The 20,984-nt window shown below is 44.6% G+C and overlaps 1 protein-coding gene across 1 annotated transcript in view; it reads right to left on the minus strand.

The window, feature by feature from the left end:
- The window catches only part of LOC124613308, a 369,764-nt gene that overhangs the window by 15,538 nt on the left and 333,242 nt on the right, over positions 1-20,984 (minus strand). The window contains exon 5 of the mRNA XM_047142004.1: positions 17,322-17,534. Coding sequence (XP_046997960.1) covers positions 17,322-17,534 — 213 coding nt within the window. The remainder of the gene's footprint in view (positions 1-17,321; positions 17,535-20,984) is intronic.

Raw genomic sequence — 20,984 nt, forward strand, 5'->3', positions numbered from 1 at the left:
AAACAGGTATTCATTGGACAAATATATTATACTAGAACTGAAATGTGATTACATTTTCACGCAATTTGGGTGCATAGATCCTGAGAAATCAGTACCCAGAACAACCACCTCTGGCCGTAATAACGGCCTTGATACGCCTGGGTATTGAGTCAAACAGAGCTTGGATGGCGTTTACAGGTACAGCTGTGCGTGCAGCTTCAACACTATACCACAGTTCATCAAGAGTAGTGACTGGCGTATAGTGACGATCCAGTTACTCGGCCACCATTGACCTGACGTTTTCAATTGCTGAGAGATCTGGTGAATGTGCCGGCCAGGGCAGCAGTCGAACATTTTCCGTATTCAGAAAGGCCCGTACAGGACCTACAACATGCGGTCGTGCATTATCCTGCTGAAATGTAGGGTTCAGCAGGGATCGAATGAAGGGTAGAGCCGCGGGTCGTAACACATATGAAATGTAACGTCCACTGTTCGAAGTGCCGTCAATGCGAAGAAGAGGTGACCGACACGTGTAACCAATGGCACCCCATACCATCACGCCGGGTGATACGCCAGTATGACGATGACGAATACACACTTCCAATGTGCGGATGCGACCATCATGATGCTGTAAACAGGACCTCGATTCATCCGAAAAATTAAGTTTTGCCATTCGTGCACCCATGTTCGTCGTTGAGTACACAATCGCAGGCGTTCGTGTGATGCAGCGTCAAGAGTAACCGCTGCCGTGGTCTCCGAGCTGATAGTCCATGCTGCTGCAAACGTCGTCGAACTGTTCGTGCAGATGGTTGTTGTCTTGCAATCGTCCCCATCTGTTGACTCAGGGATCGAGACGTGGCTGCACGATCCGTTACAGCCATGCGGTTCAGATGCCTGTCATCTCGACTGCTAGTAATACGAGGCCGTTGGGATCCAGCACGACGTTCCGTAGTACCCTCCTGAACCCACCGATTTCATATTCTGCTAACAGTCATTGGATCTCGACCAACGCGACCAGCAATGTCGCGATACCATAAACCGAAATCGCCATAGGCTACAATCCGATCTTTATCAAAGTCGGAAACGTGATGGTACGCATTTCTCCTCCCTACACGAGGCATCATAACAACGTTTCACCAGGCAACGTGGGTCAACTGATGTTTGTGTATGAGAAATCGGTTGGAAACTTTCCTCATGTCAGCACGTTGTAGGTGTCGCCACCGGCGCCAACCTTGTGTGAATGATCTGAAAAGGTAATCATTTGCATATCACAGCATCTTCTTCCTGTCGGTTAAATTTCGCGTCTGTAGCACGTCATCTCGGTGTTGTAGCAATTTTAATGGCTAGTATTGTACTTCAATTTTCCTTTATTACGAGAAGCGTTCAGTAAGTAATGCAACACACTTTTTCTCGGCCAAATGCGGAATTTGTTGTGGAATATCGTGGAATATTCCCTCTTCGGCGGCGCTACATGTAGCCTCAAAATGCCGTTTGTAACTGAGAAGCATTCCAAGCAGACAGCTGTCATTGAGCTTCATATGACGGAAAACCAGTCTATCACAGATAGTCAGAAGCGCTGGCACAACGTTACAGGAGACCTGCCAGTGAACAAAAGCACGGTGAGTCGTTGGGCGTGGCGTCTGTCATCATCGCAACAAAGTCGCGCCAACCTGTCCGATCTCCCGCCTGCGCGCCGGCCGACCACATCTGCGACTGCCGTTCAAAATTAAATTTTCGTGTATTCTGTTTCCCTGCACTGAGATTTGCGTATTCTGATATCAAAGTAAGTTTTATGCATTTCTCAGATACCAACCAGATATAAACACGAGTTTAGAAGTTTAACATGAGAAATTTAAAGTTGTGATTCGAATCCTGGAGTTCATCCTTCTTAATCTGCAGCAAACTGTCTCTAGTGGCTGGTATGCTTATCGTTAACTTTATTCGTATTTTGTGTCCTTCCAACTCTTTATACCCTGGTCCACAGCAAGCAGTCCGGAATAGTGGACTGGCTAGTTAGCATCTATTTCAATGTGTTTCCGAGACTATATCTACTTTTCTATTAGCTGTCTGACACTACTTTGTAGTCTCCCACAGTTCTCTTTATTGACCAGTTAAATTCAATCAGCAATCGATGTCCTCGCAGTTCGTGAAGAAGAATCCGACGCCATCACGATCCAGAGAGCAGCAGGTCATCAGGTGAGGTACTTCTAGTCTGATAGTAGGGAAGACAGTGCCAGGCCGAACTTATTTATATCTTTCATTTCGATGCCTCCGAAGCCAAATGAAACGATCAAGTTTCAAGTTCCACTGCCTCCGTGGAACATTTTACCTACGGTTAATGAGAATGGGGTAAGATAAGGGTCTCAGGGAGACATACAGACTCTTTTCTGTCGTTCTGTAGACACAATAGAGAAGCGAGAGGCTTATAACGGTGAACAGCATTCTCCGGATGTGCTGTACAGAGGCTGGGACCCTGGTTCCTGTCATCTAGTCTAGTTCCTGTCATACGTCTTTATCATACACACATCAAAAAAAAGATTTGCATCACCCCGGTTTCCAGAACACCTGAAGATAGACGTTGACTGTGGATATTGTATCACAGACACAGTTCCTTTGACTGTTCAGAGATGTCACTAAACCTGCCCAAGGACGTAAACAACGATGTATGAGCAGTTCCTATTAGACGGAGTGGTCCGACAGCCCATCAGTTCCAGTCATTCCATCAGGAGGGAGGTACACGGCTCGTGTTGTCTGTAGTTCAACATTGCCTAGACGGTCAACGCCGCGGTTCGATCGCGTCCGCATTGTTACTTTTTGCCATGAAGGGGTCAGAACAAGGGAAGTGTCCAGGCGTCTCGGAGTGAACCAAAGTGATGTTGTTCGGACATGGACGAGATATAGAGAGACAGGAACTGTCGATGACATGCCTCGCTCAGGCCGCCCAAGGGCTACTACTGCAGTGGATGACCGCTACCTACGGATTATGGCTCGGAGGAACTCTGAAAGCAACGTTACCATGTTGAATAATGCGTTTCGTGCAGCCACAGGACGACGTGTTACTACTCCAACTGTGCGCAATAGGCTGCAAATGCGCAACTTCTCTCCCGACGTCCATGGTGAAGTCCATCTTCGCAACCACGACACCATGCAGCACGGTACAGATTGGCGGCCCAACAACATGCCGAATGGTCTGCTCACGACTGGCATAACATTCTCTTCACCGATGAGTGTCGCGTTTGCCTTCAACCAGACAATCGTCGAAGACGTGTTTGGAGGCAACCCGGCCAGGCTTAACGCCTTAGACACACTGTCCAGCGAGTGCAGCAAGGTGGAGGTTTCCTGATATTTTGGGGTGGCATTATGTGGGGCCGACGTACGCCGCTGGTGGTCATGGAAGGCGCCGTAACGGCTGTACGATAAGTGAATGCCACCCTCCGACCGATAGTGCAACCATATCGACAGCGAGATATTCGTCTTCACGGACGACAATTCGTGCCCTCATCGTGCACACCTTGGGGAATGACTTCCTTCAGGATAACGACATCGCTCTGAGGGATCTACGCCGAATCGCCGTTGAGGACAATCTGGACCAACAGTGCCTTGATGAACTTGTCAGTAATACGCTACGACGAATACAGGCATGCGTTAATGCAAGAGGACGTGCTACTGGGTATTAGAGGTACCGGTGTGTACAGCAATCTCGACCACCACTTCTGAAGGTCTCGCTGTATGGCGGTACAACACGCTATTTCTTGTTTTCATGAGCAATAAAAAGGGCGGAAATGATGTTTATGTTGACCTCTATTCCAATGTTCTGTATAGATTCCAGAACTCTCGGAACCGAGGTGATGCAAAACTTTTTTTGGTGTGTGCAGATTAGCCAAAGCAGTTCGTGAAACTTCAGTCATATGCTTTGTACACTTTTTTATGCTTCTTTACGTGTAAATTCAGCAATACGAAGTTTATGGTAGCTGTTCCTACTGAGTGGAATGTGTGGTTCTCCGACTTCACTACACTGGAGTATTTTGTACGAGATTAGTTTCACAAGACGCAAATGCGACGGGAAAAAATAGGTTACACGGTATTGATATTGCATATTACAAGATGTAGACAAGAAAATTAAATTCATCGATGTATAAACTGAGACTACATGTGAAATGACTTGAGCTACATAGGTAAATGAAAACAACAGTTGTTATGACACGATAGAAGACCACAGGTGCTGGAGGGCTGGGTTTTCACAGATGTTTTCAGCTACTTCAGCAGATGGCACCAGATCCATCTGCTAAAGTAAGCGAAAAAAGCAGTGAATACCCAGCTGTCCAGTAAATATGTTTCTCAATAGCACCAAAATAGCTGGACAAGGCTTTAACCACCTCAGAATACATTTCTAAAGTGGCTTACAAGTCACATCTTCCTGTGCAATCTTCCAGTGGAAATTATTAGGTTAAACTAGGTTGAATAAGTGACTAAATATGAAGTCTGGTTGTTGGACTAGGTGGCTGTTACACTGAGATCAATATCTTCGGCTGTCAGAGGGGGAAGGACAGAGTTATTTGAGTAGACTGGGCTGCAGACTATTCAGGTATTCTTGAGAGAGATTTGGTTTTACATGTGCCGAAATACGGAGGATGCCCTTCATTGCAGGCGTTACACTTGAGAGTGAATTTCAGATTGGGGCTGTCTCTGTGATAACGGGACCTTCAATGAGCTTAGTTCCGTGGGATTGTGCATGCAAGCGTTTTGTTGTCATTGTATTGGAGGGAGTAAAGATATCACGTGGCTTGTTAGGATCTGGAGGGTTCGCTCGAAATAAATAAAAGCTCTGTTGTCAATGAGATGGTCGACGTCAGAAGAACATTCGGTCAACCGGCGGCCAAACAAGGTGGGAGTATGGCTAAGGCGGATACTGATGGCACCGCCGATCTCCAAATCACGGTCGAATTGTACCTCTCCCACTACAACCTCCAAACCACGGTTGAATATTAAATCACCCACAGAAATCTCTTCATGATCTCACTCTCTTGATCACGGGAGTGAGGGTCGATAAGCGTCGGGTGGAAGATGGTTATCTGGAAATGATGAGGGCTGTAAGTGTAGTGTGGGTTGCAAATCGAGGCCGTCGGCTGGGTGAATGAGTGCGGAAGTCGAGAACTTCATCTACATCTGCACTCCGCAAGCAGCCTTGGAATATGTGGGGGACGGTATATTGCGGACCACTGTTACTCCCCCCCCCCCCCTCCCCCCATTTTCTATAGTTTCGCATGAAAAGTAGTTACTGGGCTCGAGAATCTCTCTGATTTTTTCTTCATGATCTTTTCACGAGATATACCTGGGACGAATCAGTATATTGGTTCACTCTAATAGGACCGTACGCTCTCGGAATTTTAAGAATTAACCAAATCGTGATGCAAAAACGCCTCTCTTTAAGCGTCTGCTATTGGAGATAGGCAGCATCTCCTTCTTTAAGTACTACGTGAACGAAACGCGTTGCTCTTCCTTGGATCTTCTCTGTTTCCTCTAGCAATTATGTCTGGTACGCACCCCAGACTGACTAGCAATATTCAAGTGTTTGTCGAATGAGAGTTTTGCAAACTGCTTCCTTTGTTGATGAACTACATTACCTGAGGATTCCTTCAATGAATCTCGGTCTGCCATCTGGCTGTCAGCGATTACCTTTACTTGGAGAAGTGCATAGTAAACACTGCGCTGTCTTACAAAATATGTATTCACAACCGGTTTCGATCATTGATCGTTTTCACAGTGCTGCCAGAAAAATGGAAACAAAATGAAAACTGTGAATATCAACACAAAACACATTTTCACTCAGACTTAGTAATCGGAAAAATTAAGTGTACGCACGAAAAATAGAGTGTACGATATGTGAAATTGTCACAATATTTTTCGTAAGCACACTTAATTTTTCCGACTAATAAGTCTCATGAAAAGTTAATTCGGGTTGATATTCACAGTCGTCACCTTATTTCCATTCTTTCGCCAGCACTGTGAAGATCATCAATGATCGAAACCGTTTGTGAACAAATATACTGTAAGACAGCATAGTGTTTACCATGCATTTCTTCAAGTTTATCGGTTCTGTTGACAGTCGGCTGAAAAAGAAAATTTTCAATTTGCTTTACGTCGTCGCTCCTCTTTAAATCGCTCCGTACAATACTGCTACGTATTTTACAGAAGTAACTGCTTCCAGTGATTGTTATATGATCGTGTAAACACGCAGTAATGGTTCTTTCTGTTTATGCGTACGCAAAACATTACATTTCTTTACGATGAGGATCAGTTCCCGAATCTGCACCAAGCTTCCATCCTCTGTAGGTCTTCCTGAATTCCGCCTAAATTTTCTAGCGTTGCTGCTTCTGTATATACAGTAACATCATCCCTGAAAAGCCTCATGGAACTTCAGACCTTACCCATCTGGCATTATATATATACTACTGGCCATTAAAATTGCTACACCACGAAGATGACGTGCTACAGACGCGAAATTTAACCGACAGGCAGAAGATGCTGTGATATGCAAAATGATTAGCTTTTCAGAGCATTCACACAAGGTCGGCGCCGGTGGCGACACCTACAACATGAAGACATGAGGAAAGTTTCCAACCGATTTCTCATACACAAACAGCAGTTGACCGGCGTTGCCTGGTGAAACGTTTTTGTGATGCCTCGTGTAAGGAGGAAAAATGCGTACCATCACATTTCCGACATTGATAAAGGTCCGATTGTAGCCTGTCGCGATTTCGGTTTATCGTATCGCGACATTGCTGCTCGAATTGCTCGAGATCTAATGACTGTTGGCAGAATATGGAATCGGTGCGTTCAGGAGCGTAATACGGAACGCCGTGCTGGATCCCAATGGCCTCGTATCACTAGCAGTCGAGATGACAGGATTCATATCCTCATGGCTGTTACGGATCGTGCAGCCACGTCTCGATCCCTGAATCAACAGAAGGGGACGTTTGCAAGACAAAAACCATCTACACGAACAGTTCGACGACGTTTGCAGCAGCATGGACTATCAGCTCGGAGACCATGGCTGCGGTTACCCTGGACACAGCATCACAGATAGGAGCGTCTGCGATGGTGTACTCAACGACGAACATGGGTGCACGAATGGCAAAACGTCATTTTTTCGGATGAATCCAGGCTCCGTTTACAGCATCACGATGGTTGCATCCGTGTTTGGCGACATCGCGGTGAACACACATCTGAAGCGAGTATTCGTCATCGCCATACTGGCGTACCACCCGGCGTGATGGTATGGGGTGCCATTGGTTACACGTCTCGGTCACCTCTTGTTCGCACTGACGGCACTTTGAACAGTGGACGTTACATTTCAGAAGTGTTACGACCCGTGGCTCTACCGTTCATTCGATCCCTGTGAAACGCTACATTTCAGCAGGATAATGCACGACCGCGTGTTGCAGGTCCTGTACGGCCCTTTCTGGATACAGAAAATGTTGTACTGCCGCCCTGGCGAGCACATTCTCTGGATCTCTCAGCAACTGAAAACGTCTGGTGAATGGTGGCCGAGCAACTCGCGCGTCACAATACGCCAGTCACTATTGTTGATGAACTGTGGTATCGTGTTGAAGCTGCATGGGCAGCTGCACCTGTACACGCCGTCCAAGATCTGTTTGACTCAATGCCCAGGCTTATCAAGGCAGTTATTACGGCCAGAGGTGGTTGTTCTGGGTACTGATTTCTCAGGATCTATGCACCCAAATTGCGTGAAAATACGAGGGATATCCACAAAGTACATTACGTTTTGGAATTAAAAATAAATAAAGTATTGGAAATTTTTTTATTATATACAGATGAAAGCCACACTTAAATACTACTTTTCTACATAGTTGCCATTTAAATTAAGGCACTTATCGTAGCGATGGACGAGCTTGGAAATTCCTTCGTCGTAAAATTCGGCCGCCTGCGCCTTCAACCACGTGGTTTATCAGTAACCCGGTAGAAATACGATTTTTGTGGATTTCCTGGAAAGGGGCACTACAATAAACTCTCAAAGGTATTTCCAAACTCTGCACAACCTCAGAAGAGCAATACAAAACAAGAGCAGGGGAAAGTTGGGCTCAAAGACCTTGCTGATTCACGGCAGCACCGGGCCCACACGGCAAATGCCACTCGTGAAGTTCTCGAATCTTTTAAGTGGGAGTTGTTTCCTCATCCGCCGTACAGTCCCGATCTGGCACCGAGTGACTTCCACTTATTCCTAGCAATGAAGAAGTGGTTGGCTATGCAGCGTTTTGATGACGACGCACAGCTTCAAGAAGAGGTAACCACGTGGTTGAAGGCGCAGGCGGCCGAATTTTACGACGAAGGAATTTCCAAGCTTGTCCATCGCTACGATAAGTGCCTTAATTTAAATGGCAACTATGTAGAAAAGTAGTATTGAAGTGTGGCTTTCATCTGTACATAACTAAAAAAAATTCCAATACTTTATTTATTTTTAATTCCAACACGTAATGTACTTTGTGGATAGCCCTCGTATAATCACATGTCAGTTCTAGTATAATATATTACCCGTTAATATATTACCCGTTTATCATCTGCATTTCTCCTTGGTGTAGCATTTTATAATGTCCAGTAATTATGTGTTACAAAAAGGTACGGCCAAACTTTCAGGAAACATTCCCCACACACAAAGAAAGAAATTATGTTATATGGACATGTGTCCGGAAACGCTTACTTTCCACGTTAGAGCTCATTTTATTACTTCTCTTCAAATCACATTAATCATGGAATGGAAACACACAGCAACAGAACTTACCAGCGTGACTTCAAACACTTTGTTACAGGAAATGTTCAAAATGTCCTCCGTTAGCGAGGATACATGCATCCACCCTCCGTCGCATGGAATCCCTGAAGCGCTGATCCAGCCCTGGAGAATGGCGTATTGTATCACAGCCGTCCACAATACGAGCACGAAGAGTCTCTACATTTGGTACGGGGGTTGCGTAGACAAGAGCTTTCAAATGCCCCCATAAATGAAAGTCAAGAGGGTTGAGGCCAGGAGAGCGTGAAGGCCATGGAATTGGTCTGCCTCTACCAATCCATCGGTCACCGAATCTGTTGTTGAGAAGCGTACGAACACTTCGACTGAAATGTGCAGGAGCTCCATCGTTCATGCACCACATGTTGTGTCGTACTTGTAAAGGCACATGTTCTAGCAGCACAGGTAGAGTATCCCGTATGAAATCATGATAACGTGCTCCATTGAGCGTCGGTGGAAGAACATGGGGCCCAATCAAGACATTACCAACAATGCCTGCCCAAACGTTCACAGAAAATCTGTGTTGATGACGTGATTGCACAATTGCGTGCGGATTCTCGGCAGCCCACACATGTTGATTGTGAAAATTTTCAATTTGATCACGTTGGAATGAAGCCTTATCCGTAAAGAGAACATTTGCACTGAAATGAGGATTGACACATTGTTGGATGAACCATTCGCAGAAGTGTACCCGTGGAGGCCAATCAGCTGCTGATAGTGCCTGCACACGCTGTACATGGTACGGAAACAACTGGTTCTCCCGTAGCACTCTCCATACAGTGACGTGGGCAACGTTACCGTGTACAGCAGCAACTTCTCTGACGCTGACATTAGGGTTATCGTCAATTGCACGAAGAATTGCCTCGTCCATTGCAGGTGTCCTCGTCGTTCTAGGTCTTCCCCAGTCGTGAGTCATAGGCTGGAATGTTCCGTGCTCCCTAAGACGCCGACCAATTGCTTCGAACGTCTTCCTGTCGGGACACCTTCGTTCTGGAAATCTGTCTCGATACAAACGTACCGCGCCACGGCTATTGCCCCGTGCTAATCCCCACATCAAATGGGCATCTGCCAACTCCGCATTTGTAAACATTGCACTGACTGCAAAACCACGTTCGTGATGAACAATAACCTGTTGATGCTACGTAGTGATGTTCTTGATGCTCGTACTGTAGAGCAATGAGTCGCATGTCAACACAAGCACCGAAGTCAACATTACCTTCCTTCAATTGGGCCAACTGGCGGTAAATCGAGGAAGTACAGTACATACTGACGAAACTAAAATGAGCTCTAACATGTATCAATGTAGGGCTGGGGCCCATGAATGTACATATTTGGAAACATTCTAAAACGAAAGCATATGTGTTTTTTAACACAAACTTATGTTTTTTCAAATGGACCTCCTATATTTTTTCTTCAGCAATCCATGGCATGACAAAGCACATACACAATGGTGTTGATTGCATCGCAATATTCCCATTACATCCCGAGATATTGAGACGCGAAGTTGACGCTTGAAACATCCGACATGCGCTGCTAGCGCACGTCCTGAGGCTCAGGCGTGAACCCCATGCTGCCCGTAATCGCGATGTGATTGACATGTGTAATCACACCTCCGTACTTATCAAGAGGTCCGAAACGAATAATACGGTCTGCTGCCATCAACTCTCATAAGCACATAATGGTTTCCCTCTTGCACGTTTTACGTATCTACGTACACAATATGAACCAGTACCGATCGGTGTACACCCGTCAGGTTGTCTTATTCATCCTGTACACCCAAAATAGGTTTATCTAATGCGTTATATGACCCATTGTGCCTGTCGCGCAGGGCCTGGCTCTACCTAGTCAAGTGTCCAACGTAGTTCCTACTACTGCCACAGTTACCACTTCGCCTTGTTTATGATTTGCGACCCATGCAAACTACTGTACTCCACCACCCTCCGAGCATCCCATTTGTGGTTCTTTGGCGTGCAGTACACCGCTTGCCAGTGTAGTCGTGCATCGGAGTAATCTAGTGACGGCACGGAGGTAGTACACATTGTGAACAAGCGTTGTGTTATGGAACTTATACTGTACAGTATAATGTACACACATGAAGATATGGTAGAAATGCTTCTGATCTATGGAGAATGTACGTTGACGGGAAATACGTTATGAGATTGCTTGTTTGTTGATAGTACTGTTAGCGAACATTATGATTATTAAGTTAATATGCTGTTTTCTACCCTACTCTACATACCTGTATTGTACCCTGTTGTAAGTGGACGAAATGCTGTGCAGGCAGAACGACTGTACAGAAGACGATTCCCTGACAAGCCATCGCCTTCGCGCCGGATGTTTGGTCGTCTCACATCTCGTCTACGTGAAACGGGAAGCTTAAATCCAAGACCTCGACATCGTCCTAGAACACGCACAGATGGACGTGCTGAAGTTGCTGTGCTCGCTACCATAGCTGTGAATCCTCAAATCAGCACACGTCAAATTGAACGTGAAGTTGGTGTGTCGAAATCAAGTGCGCGGCGTATTCTTAAACGTCATAAATTTCATCTTTACCATGTTCATTTACACCAGGATCTTCATGGAATTGACTTCCGCAATAGGGTAACATTTTGTCGGAGGGCTCAGCAAAAACTTCTGACTAATGCAAATTTTTTTGCAGTTGTGCTCTTTACCGACGAGGCATCATTCTCCAACAAAGGAATTGTCAATATGAGGAATATGCATTATTGGTCCGCAGACAATCCAAAATGGCTCCGTCAGGTAGAGCATCAACGTCCGTGGAAAGTTAATGTTTGGTGTGGGACTATTGGAGATACCATTATCGGACCTTTCTTTATAAATGGCATCCAAAATGGCAGACAATACTCCAGATTTATACGACACAATCTTCCTGTTCTCTTGGACACCGTACCTCTGAACCGGAGAATGGTCATGTGGTATCAGCATGACGGATGCCCTGCACATAACGCCTTACGAGCACGACGACTTCTGAACCGTAAGTTCCCTGGTAGGTGGATTGGACGAGGTGGCCCAGTTAGGTGGCCTGCCCGATCTCCGGACCTTACACCGCTGGATTATTTTCTTTGGGGAGCAGTGAAGAATGCTGTTTACCAACATGAACCAACAACACCAGAGGACATGAAGCAACGCATTATTGATGCTTGTACAACCATCAAAGAGGAAACAGTAGCACGAAGTAGGGCATCCTTCATCCGCAGAGTGACCCTATGTATGCAAGCCAATGGGCATCACTTTGAGTATGAGATGTGAACGCTATGTTTAGTATGTAGTGCTGGTATCACAGTGGAAGTTTCTACAAAGGACCATTTTACCCATTGATGTTAAGAAACATTTGCTTGCAACAATTTGTCATTTAACGCATTAGATAAACATAACATTGATTATTATGTGATAATAAAACTAATTGGTTAAACATGTTTACATTCATCTTCTATGTCCTACCTGAACTTCCCAAATCAAAACATTTTTACCTAAACAACGGTAAAACTTTTAGTCCACTTGCTCGTTTCACTAAAACCATCAACACGAATTGTACTATTACGAGTGAATGATTAACTGTCACTTGCGCTAGATCTACAGTAAAGTAAAGTTTCAACGTTGAACGGCATTACCTTTTTAGTAACGGATTAACGATAAGCGAAGCTAACTTTGTGACTAACGTTGCGGTACACAGATATGTTACAAAACCGCATCACCCCTAGCCTATGGGATAAATACCTGCTGGAATGTACGACGTTAATGCAGGATGGCAGCAGACCGTATTACTCGTTTCGGACCTCTTGATAAGTATGGAAGTGTGATTACGCATGTCAAACACATCGCGATTATGGGCAGCATGGGTTCACGCCTGAACCTCAGGACGTGCGATAGCAGCGCATGTCGGGTGTTTCAAGCGTCAACTTCGCGTCTTAATATCTCGGGATGTAATGGGAATATTGCGATGCAATCAACGCCATTGTGTGTGTGCTTTCTCGTGCTATGGATTGCTGAAGAAAAAATATAGGAGGTCCATTTAAAAAACATAAGTTTGTGTTAAAAAACACATATGCTTTCGTTTTAGAATGTTTCCAAATATGTACATTCATGGGCCCCAGCCCTACATTGATACCGGTGAAAGTCGTTTTCCAATAGCTGTTATTGTTCCAGAGATATTTTGGGTGGACAAGATAGCTGGGACACCCTGTATATATATACCAGGTGATCAAAAAGTCAGTATAAATTTGAAAACTGAATAAATCACGGAATAATGTAGATAGAGAGGTACAAATTGACACACATGCTTGGAATGACATGGGGTGTTATTAGAACAAAAAAAAATACAAACGTTCAAAAAATGTCCGTCAGATGGCGCTTCATATGATCAGAATAGCGATATTTAGCATAACAAAGTAAGACAAAGCACAAAGATGATGTTCTTTATAGGAAATCCTCAATATGTCCACCATCATTCCTCAACAATAGCTGTAGTCGAGGAATTATGTTGTGAACAGCACTGTAAAGCATGTCCGGAGTTATGGCGAGGCATTGGCGTCGGATGTTGTCTTTCAGCATTCCTAGAGATGTCGGTCGATCACGATACACTTTCATGACGAAAGTGGCGGCTGAGCACACGATCATCGCCAAACGACGCGCGCAAGAGATCTTTCACGTGTCTAGCAATACTTTTTTTTTTGTTCTAATAAAACTATAAAACTCCTCTGGGACAAGCCCGAAGTTACTTTTACGTCCGAGGATTTGTCTCCTTCCAAAAAGACATGCTGTGTTCTGTTTGCTAGAAACTCTTCAGTCCAATTAAAGAGCTGGTCTGATATTCCGCACGCTCGTGTCTTGTTCATCAGGGGCAGTGCGTAACTGTGTCGAACGGCCTCCGAGATCGAAGAACACGACATCAACCCATCTACTGATTTTTGGGTCTCGTGGAGCTGTGTTGCATACGATTTTTGTTTTCGCAACCAAATGTTGATTTCTACAGAGGACGTTTTCCGTCTCCCAAAACAACACAATAAGCGAGCGTGATCCATGGTCAAAAATTATACAAAAGACTGACGTCAGAGATATAGGCCTATAGTTTCATGCGTCTACGGGATGACCCTTCACGAAAAAGGGAATGGCCATCCCTACTTTGCAATCATTAGAAGCGGTTCGGTCGTCCAAAGACTTACGGTGCACCGCTGCTAGAAAAGGAGCAAGTTCTTGGGCGTATCGGTATCCTGTCAATTTCAGCGGCCTTTTCTCTGTTGAAAATTACATCTGCTTTTCTATCCAACGCCGACTCATTTCGATATTGTTCGTTTTCTAGAAAAAACGTTTAGTATTTCGGCCTTTTTTGTGTCATCCTCCATTTTAGCGTCGTTGTGATCACAGAGTGTCTGAAGGAATAGCTTCGATCCGCTTACTTATTTAATATTAGACCAAAACTCAAAATTTTCTGTCAAGATCTAGAATGAATTGTGGGTTTAAAAACTTGTAACTATCTCAAAAATAGCACAGAAATGAGACTCCATTGCAGGTTCACATACGTCAAAATCAAGCTGCGTTCTTCTCATATGGTATTTCCCGTGTTGTGTGCTGCGCCTAGTGTGAGGTCATCCACATGAGTGCTAAAAGGAACTCGTTAAACGTCGGTTACACGATAAATCAGTCTAATCTAAAAGCCATAAACAGAAATAAATACCTAGGCATTACAATTACGAACAACTTAACCCTTTGTTGCCTGACGGTACTTAAAAGTACCAGTAAGTTTTGACTCTAATTATTTTCTCGTGGTGCAGTTTCGTGATCTGAGAGCCTGTCGGTACGTAACAGTAACTCTGCTCTACTGTTTCATAGATGTTATTGTGCAATACATAGACCTCTCTGGCGGTCAGAGCTTGAAATTGTTTTTCGCGCGCTGCTGTGAAAACAGAAGATCGTATGTGCTTGTTTCCATGGTGTTGCCTGAATTTGTGCGCAATTTATTGAAACTTCCGTTGAGTTTTCCATTGTAAGTACTTACCTTCTTTGTTTTTTTATAACTGTTTGAAGCATTACGTTACAAGTGAGTGAGATAAAGTGGACAATATAAGGCGGACTTATTAGTACCGTCAGGTTGTGCGAACACTTTATTGTAGCAACAGTGCGTTACCTCTCAATAGTTGTTCTGTCCACTTTTTCTCACACAGAAATCGGTAAATACATATGCCTGTGGAACAATTAGAACAAACAGGAAAGGTTTGCCAGGGAATTTACCTAAAGAAAAATGTCTAAATCAAATCACAGAGAGTCATCTTTAGACCTAACCGTATTTCAATGGAAGGAAAATAAAGTAGTATATTTTGCGTCAAACTTCCATGGCATTGAACAGAGCGTAGTGACAAGAAAACAGAAAGATGGAACTAGTATGACTATACCATGTCCAGTTATTGTATGTGATTACAATAAAAACATGGGTGGTGTGGATCATGCAGACAGATTACATTCAACTTATGGTCTTGACAAGCGATCAAAGAAATGGTGGTACCGTCTCATCTGGGGAGCAATAGAAATTGCTTCTGTCAATGCTTACGTCATTTTCAGTTATCTAAGTTATCTACATGGGGCACTGCCACTGCTGGAATTCAGGTGTGCTGTGGCACTAGGGCTAATGAATGAACAGCAAGTGCCAAATCTCAAAAAGAGAAACTCTGGTAAAGATGAAATAACTCTCCCAAAGAGAAGGAAGGATAACTTTTCTGTTCCGAAGGCTGTGCGTCTTGGCAACCGAGGAAACCATTTTGTAGTGTTCAGTTGTAAAAGAGGACGATGCGAAATGTGTGCGAAAAATAAAATTCAGTCGAGACCACATTCAGAATGTAGTACATGTAAAGTGTATTTGTGCTGCAATGAGAAAAAGAACTGTTTCCTACTATTTCATGAGGTATCAGTAAATATGTGATATGTATATACTGTCAAAAATGTGTAGCTAAGTTACTATGTATTGTGAAGTTGCTCTAGAATAAATTTATGCCAAATTAAAAAAAAAATTCAGAAATATCATATTTCGGTTAATTAATTTTCTAATGTAAAAATATTTAATATTTATGTGGAATAAGGTACAAGTTATAAAAATTGGAGCATTTTTCTGCGCATGTTGTGATTCTGTACATGGAGTCTGACGGTACTTCTAAGTACCAGGAGAGAAAAAAGTTGTGAAAAATAAAATAAAATTTTACAAAAAATCCTACCGTCATTTGAGGCCACAATAGCATAAATTCTGCAAAGAAAATGTTAAAAAGTAAATTTTTTCTTATGTCAGGAAACAAAGGGTTAAATTGGAAGGAACACATAGAAAATATTGTGGGGAAGGCTAACCAAAGACTGCGTTTTATTGGCAGGACACTTAGAAACTGTAACAGACCTACTAAGAAGACTGCCTACACTACGCTTGTCCGTCCTCTTTTAGAATACTGCTGCGCGATGTGGGGTCCTTACCAGATAGTACGGACGGAGTACATCGAAAAAGTTCAAAGAAAGGCAGCACGTTTTGTATTATCGCGAAATATGAGAGTGTCACAGAAATGATACAGGATTTGGGCTGGACATCATTAAAAGAAAGGCGTTTTTCGTTCCGACGTTATCTTCTCACGAAATTCCAATCACCAACTTTCTCCTCCGAATGCGAAAATACGAGGCCTGTTCAGAAAGTAAGCTCCGATTGATTGCCAAATTGAAACCACAGTGAACATCAGAAATGTTTTACTTCTAACAATTAGCTACACCTTTCAGCTACTTCTCTACGTAGTCGCCGTTCTGACTTAGACTTTTGTCATAGCGTTGTACCAACTTTTCAATAGCCTCATCATAGAAGGCAGCCGCCACTGCTTTCCGCCAATTCTCCACGCTGGCCTACACCTCGTTGTCTGTGTCAAAATGTTGTCTTCAAAGACAGCGGTTCATGTGACCAGAGATGAAACTCAGGGAGAGACAATTGCGGACTGTATTGTGGGTAATCTCACATTTCCATTTGAAAACGATGCAGGAGCATCTTCATTGCCCCTGCAGAATGCGGCTGAGAATTGTCTTGAAGAAGAAACAGCACGACAGTTATGTAATGTTAGCTGCATAGCTTCAGGCGAAATTTCTCACCAGGCCCTCGTACTTGGCGGCAGACACTATTTTCTAGACATCTTTACGCACTCACTGCGAGCTCAGAAATGAGAAGAGCGACGTGATGCTAACTGGGGTTATACTAGAGACACTACCCAACACATCTGTGCAAAGCTTTATCGGATTTTCATAGTCGTTTCCATTTCGCGACCGATCGGAGCTTACTTTCTGAACGCCCCTCGTATTTTGTTGACACCTACCTATATAGGGAGGAACGATCACCACGATAAAATAAGGGAAAGATTTAGATGTTCATTCTTTCCGCGAGCTATACCGGATTGTAATAATACAGAAATGTGAAGGTGGTTCGATGAACCCTCTGCCAGGCACGTGAACGTGATTTGCAGAGTATCCATTTAGATGAAGATGTAGATATGGTTGGCCCAATACGCACCTGGAAGATGCGCTCGACCTTGTCGTTGACGGTGGCGTCGTCAGCCGAGGGCTCGACCAGGCGCCCCGTCAGCTCGTAGATGGCGGTGACGATGTCGGTCATCTCGTCGCGCGTGATGCAGCCGTCGCCGTTGATGTCGTACAGCGAGAACGTCCAGCGCAGCTTCTCGTCCAGCGTGCCGCGCGACAGAATGCTCAGCCCCACCACGAAGTCCTGCAGCCAGCAAACAGCGGAGTCACGCGTCTCGCACACACTGGCAATAGGCGAAAATAAAAGCGTGAAACTCAAAAATTTTGAAAGAAACGGTCAAATGTTTTGCGAAATGATTTGTCTAAAAGCACGAAATAAAATAAATTAGACAACATTTGACGCATCTCATTTGCTGTACATGATTACCACCATCTTTCAAAGGTACGTCAAATGTTTCTCTTATCTATTCTACTAACTACTTTTATACAAATCATTTCACAAAACATCGGACAGATTTTTTTTTATTTTTCGTTTCTTTCCAAGTTTTGTTCAGAACGCATGATCTAACTGATACTCCCTTAGTTTCCTAGCGTCTTCTCGAAATCCTAAATTTAGTGCTCGATTTCAAATAAACTATTTTGACAGTCAAACCAATGCAGATTTTTATGCACAATATAACTAGGCTTTGGAAAGAGAAACTTTTTTACACCTCATTTGTTTTCCCAGTGTCTGCTGTTCTCTAGATGTCCTAAATTTAATACGTGATTCGAAGGCTGCCATTTTAAAAATCAAGTATTTCACGTATTCAACTTTCTTTACGCAAAATAGATACATACTTGGAAAAATGTGTCGCATTGAAGGGTAAATCTGTAAACGAGGATTCAAATTGTCACAAAGCTTTTTGGATAGCATGACTACTTCGATGTGATAATTGAAATTTCAAGACCTTCCTCCGCACGCGGCAGTAAGTAACATGTTGGCTTACATGGGAACTGTCATTCTCGGATATATTAATAGTATGCCTCTCCACGAAGAAAGGCGACTCTCTTCTGTCACCTGTCACTAAAGTTGATAACATTTCACGACTCTCTGGCGCTGATTAAAAGACCCTGTCACGAAACGAGAAATCCTTCAGAAATGGCTCTGAGCACTATGGGACTTAACTTCTGAGGTCATCAGTCCCCTAGAACTTAGAACTACTTAAACCTAACTGACCTAAAGAAATTACACACATCCGTTCCCGAGGCACGGTTCGAACCTGCGACCGTAGCGGTCGCACGGTTCCAAACTGTAGGGCCTAGAACCGCTCGGCCACTCCGTCCGGCAGAAACCCTTCTCTCAACTTTTTCTTTATTGGATGTTTTTGGTTTGATGTACCTGTCACTGTTTCTTCGCCTGCATCGATCTCTTCATCCTAACGTACCAAACACACAAAACGTCCTCACTTACTTGTTGCGTTATCCCAGTCTCTGAGTCCGCAGCTCATGGTCGTACGGTAGCGTTCCCGCTTCCCGCGCCCGGGTTCCCGGGTTCGATTCCCGGCGGGGTCAGGGATTTTCTCTGCCTCGTGATGACTGGGTGTTGTGTGCTGTCCTTCGGTTAGTTAGGTTTAAGGAGTTCTAAGCTCTAGGGGACTGATGACCATAGATGTTAAGTCCCATAGTGCTCAGAGCCATTTGAACCCAGTCTCTGGCTTTCAGTACATTTTATGCGCTCTACGGCTCCATCCATAACTATTCTGTGCAACATAAATAAACCATCGCCTTTTTGAAGCCCTGTATATGTCAAATATGTCTTCTGTTCCGACGCATATGTTTGAAATTTGACTGAATGGTTCCTCCAGGGTTTTTCCCCCCCTCTGCGATGGTGCAAAGGCATGCGGCGTTCGCTTTAGCCTCAGCGATGCTGCCAGCAGCCAGGTGTCGACACATGCGAAAGAAAAGCTGGGGCTCAGAATCTCTTATGAGGTGCGAGATGGGTTAACGATGTCCCATTGGCACCAAATTTCACTACAATTCTGTCCAACACCACCGTGGACGTCTCGACCATGGGGAGGTCGCACCGCCGCTCAAATGTGTGTGAAATCTTATGGGACTTAACTGCTAAGGTCATCAGTCCCTAAGCTTACACATTACTTAACCTAAATTATCCTAAGGAGAAACACACACACCCATGCCCGAGGGAGGACTCGAACCTCCGCAGGGACAAGCCACACAGTCCATGACTGCAGCGCCCAAGACCGCTCGGGTAATCCCGCGCGGTGCACTGCCGCTCAGAATCGACAAGAAAGACCTCAGGAGGTGGCATAAACGGCGTCAATAAACCCACCCCTTCACCTAGGGCGTTGAAGCTCACTCATTTCGAGGTCGAAAGCAGGGATTGCAGTGCGATGAGCAATAGTACGACGTTGTTGACGACATTGTTGACACCACCCGCATGATTCAGCTCTTCTCTTAGGACACCGTGAGCCTGTAACGCCTCTGGTCGCACCCCTTTGGAGTGTAGAGCGGCCACAGTTATTGCTCTGGTGAACAGAGTGGAACCACTATGGACTGTACAAACCCATTCGACGAAAAATGAAATTGAGCCGTAGCAGCATAGTGTTTTATGCTTTCTCAGACCTCCTATTTCGCGCCCTTCTACGTGTTTAATGGGTAGAGGGGGAAGTGGGTGCGCCATTGACACACTCGTTAATGAAAGGGCAACGGCCATACCCTCGATGCCATCTGCACTCCTTTTTTTAGCACTTTAAAAATTGTTCCTGTACAGAGACAGCCACTGACTGATTCGTAGGCGCCACTGTGACAGGTATTACTTTCGACACCCCTTAGGTTCTACATGGGTCCAACAGGCCTTTGTTATACCACCCCCTGACGTCTCCCCTAGTCGATTCTAAGCGGTGGTATGTGTGCAATATTCTCCTAAGTCACTCATGAGAAAACCTCGTTATTTCAATGCTGGGCGTCACGGTTCCGACCTCCGTCGCAGAGGAGTCAAGAGAAGGGACGAAATGTTGGTAAGAAGGGATGTGACGACCTTTTCAGCGTTTGAGATGTCTTTGATAGCGTTGGGCAGAATTGTGGTGAAATTGGGTGCCAATGTGACATCACTGACCCACATGACAGCTCACGTGAACTTCTGAGCTGTGGTCTTCCTTTCGCATGCGTCGACACCTCGCTGACCCAAGCGTCGTCGAGTCCAACTATGACGTCAAGAGGCGCCACCCTTTTGCACCGTTATTGAGAAATACTATATTGCAGTGCCTGATTGCGTGCAAAGTGGATTGGACATGCATGTCCAAAGGAACAGGCACTGCGGCGACCATAGCAGTTACGAAACACACCAAATGCATTCACAATTACGGATAAGAACTACCATCAGCTGCAGAATGGAATGACGACAACGAAAATTTGTGTCGGACCGGGACTCGCACCAGGATTTCGCACTTATCGCGAGCGGTCGTCTTACCATTTGGCTATCCCTGTAGGACTTATGGCCAGACTCAAACTTCCATATGTCGTCAACCGTGCTCCTGCGACCTGTACCCGTACGTCCATTATGTATATTCCCGTACAGGTTAGGCCTTGTATTTGAAAGTTCCTTGCCCGGTATCGGAGGATCAATACGATACTGCAGTGCCTGTATAACACATCTTATTACGATGCAAAGTTCTTTGGACATCGGTGTCATTCC

This window comes from Schistocerca americana, chromosome 4 (genome assembly GCF_021461395.2).
Source record: "Schistocerca americana isolate TAMUIC-IGC-003095 chromosome 4, iqSchAmer2.1, whole genome shotgun sequence".
In the NCBI taxonomy this organism is placed as follows: Eukaryota; Metazoa; Arthropoda; class Insecta; order Orthoptera; family Acrididae; genus Schistocerca; species Schistocerca americana.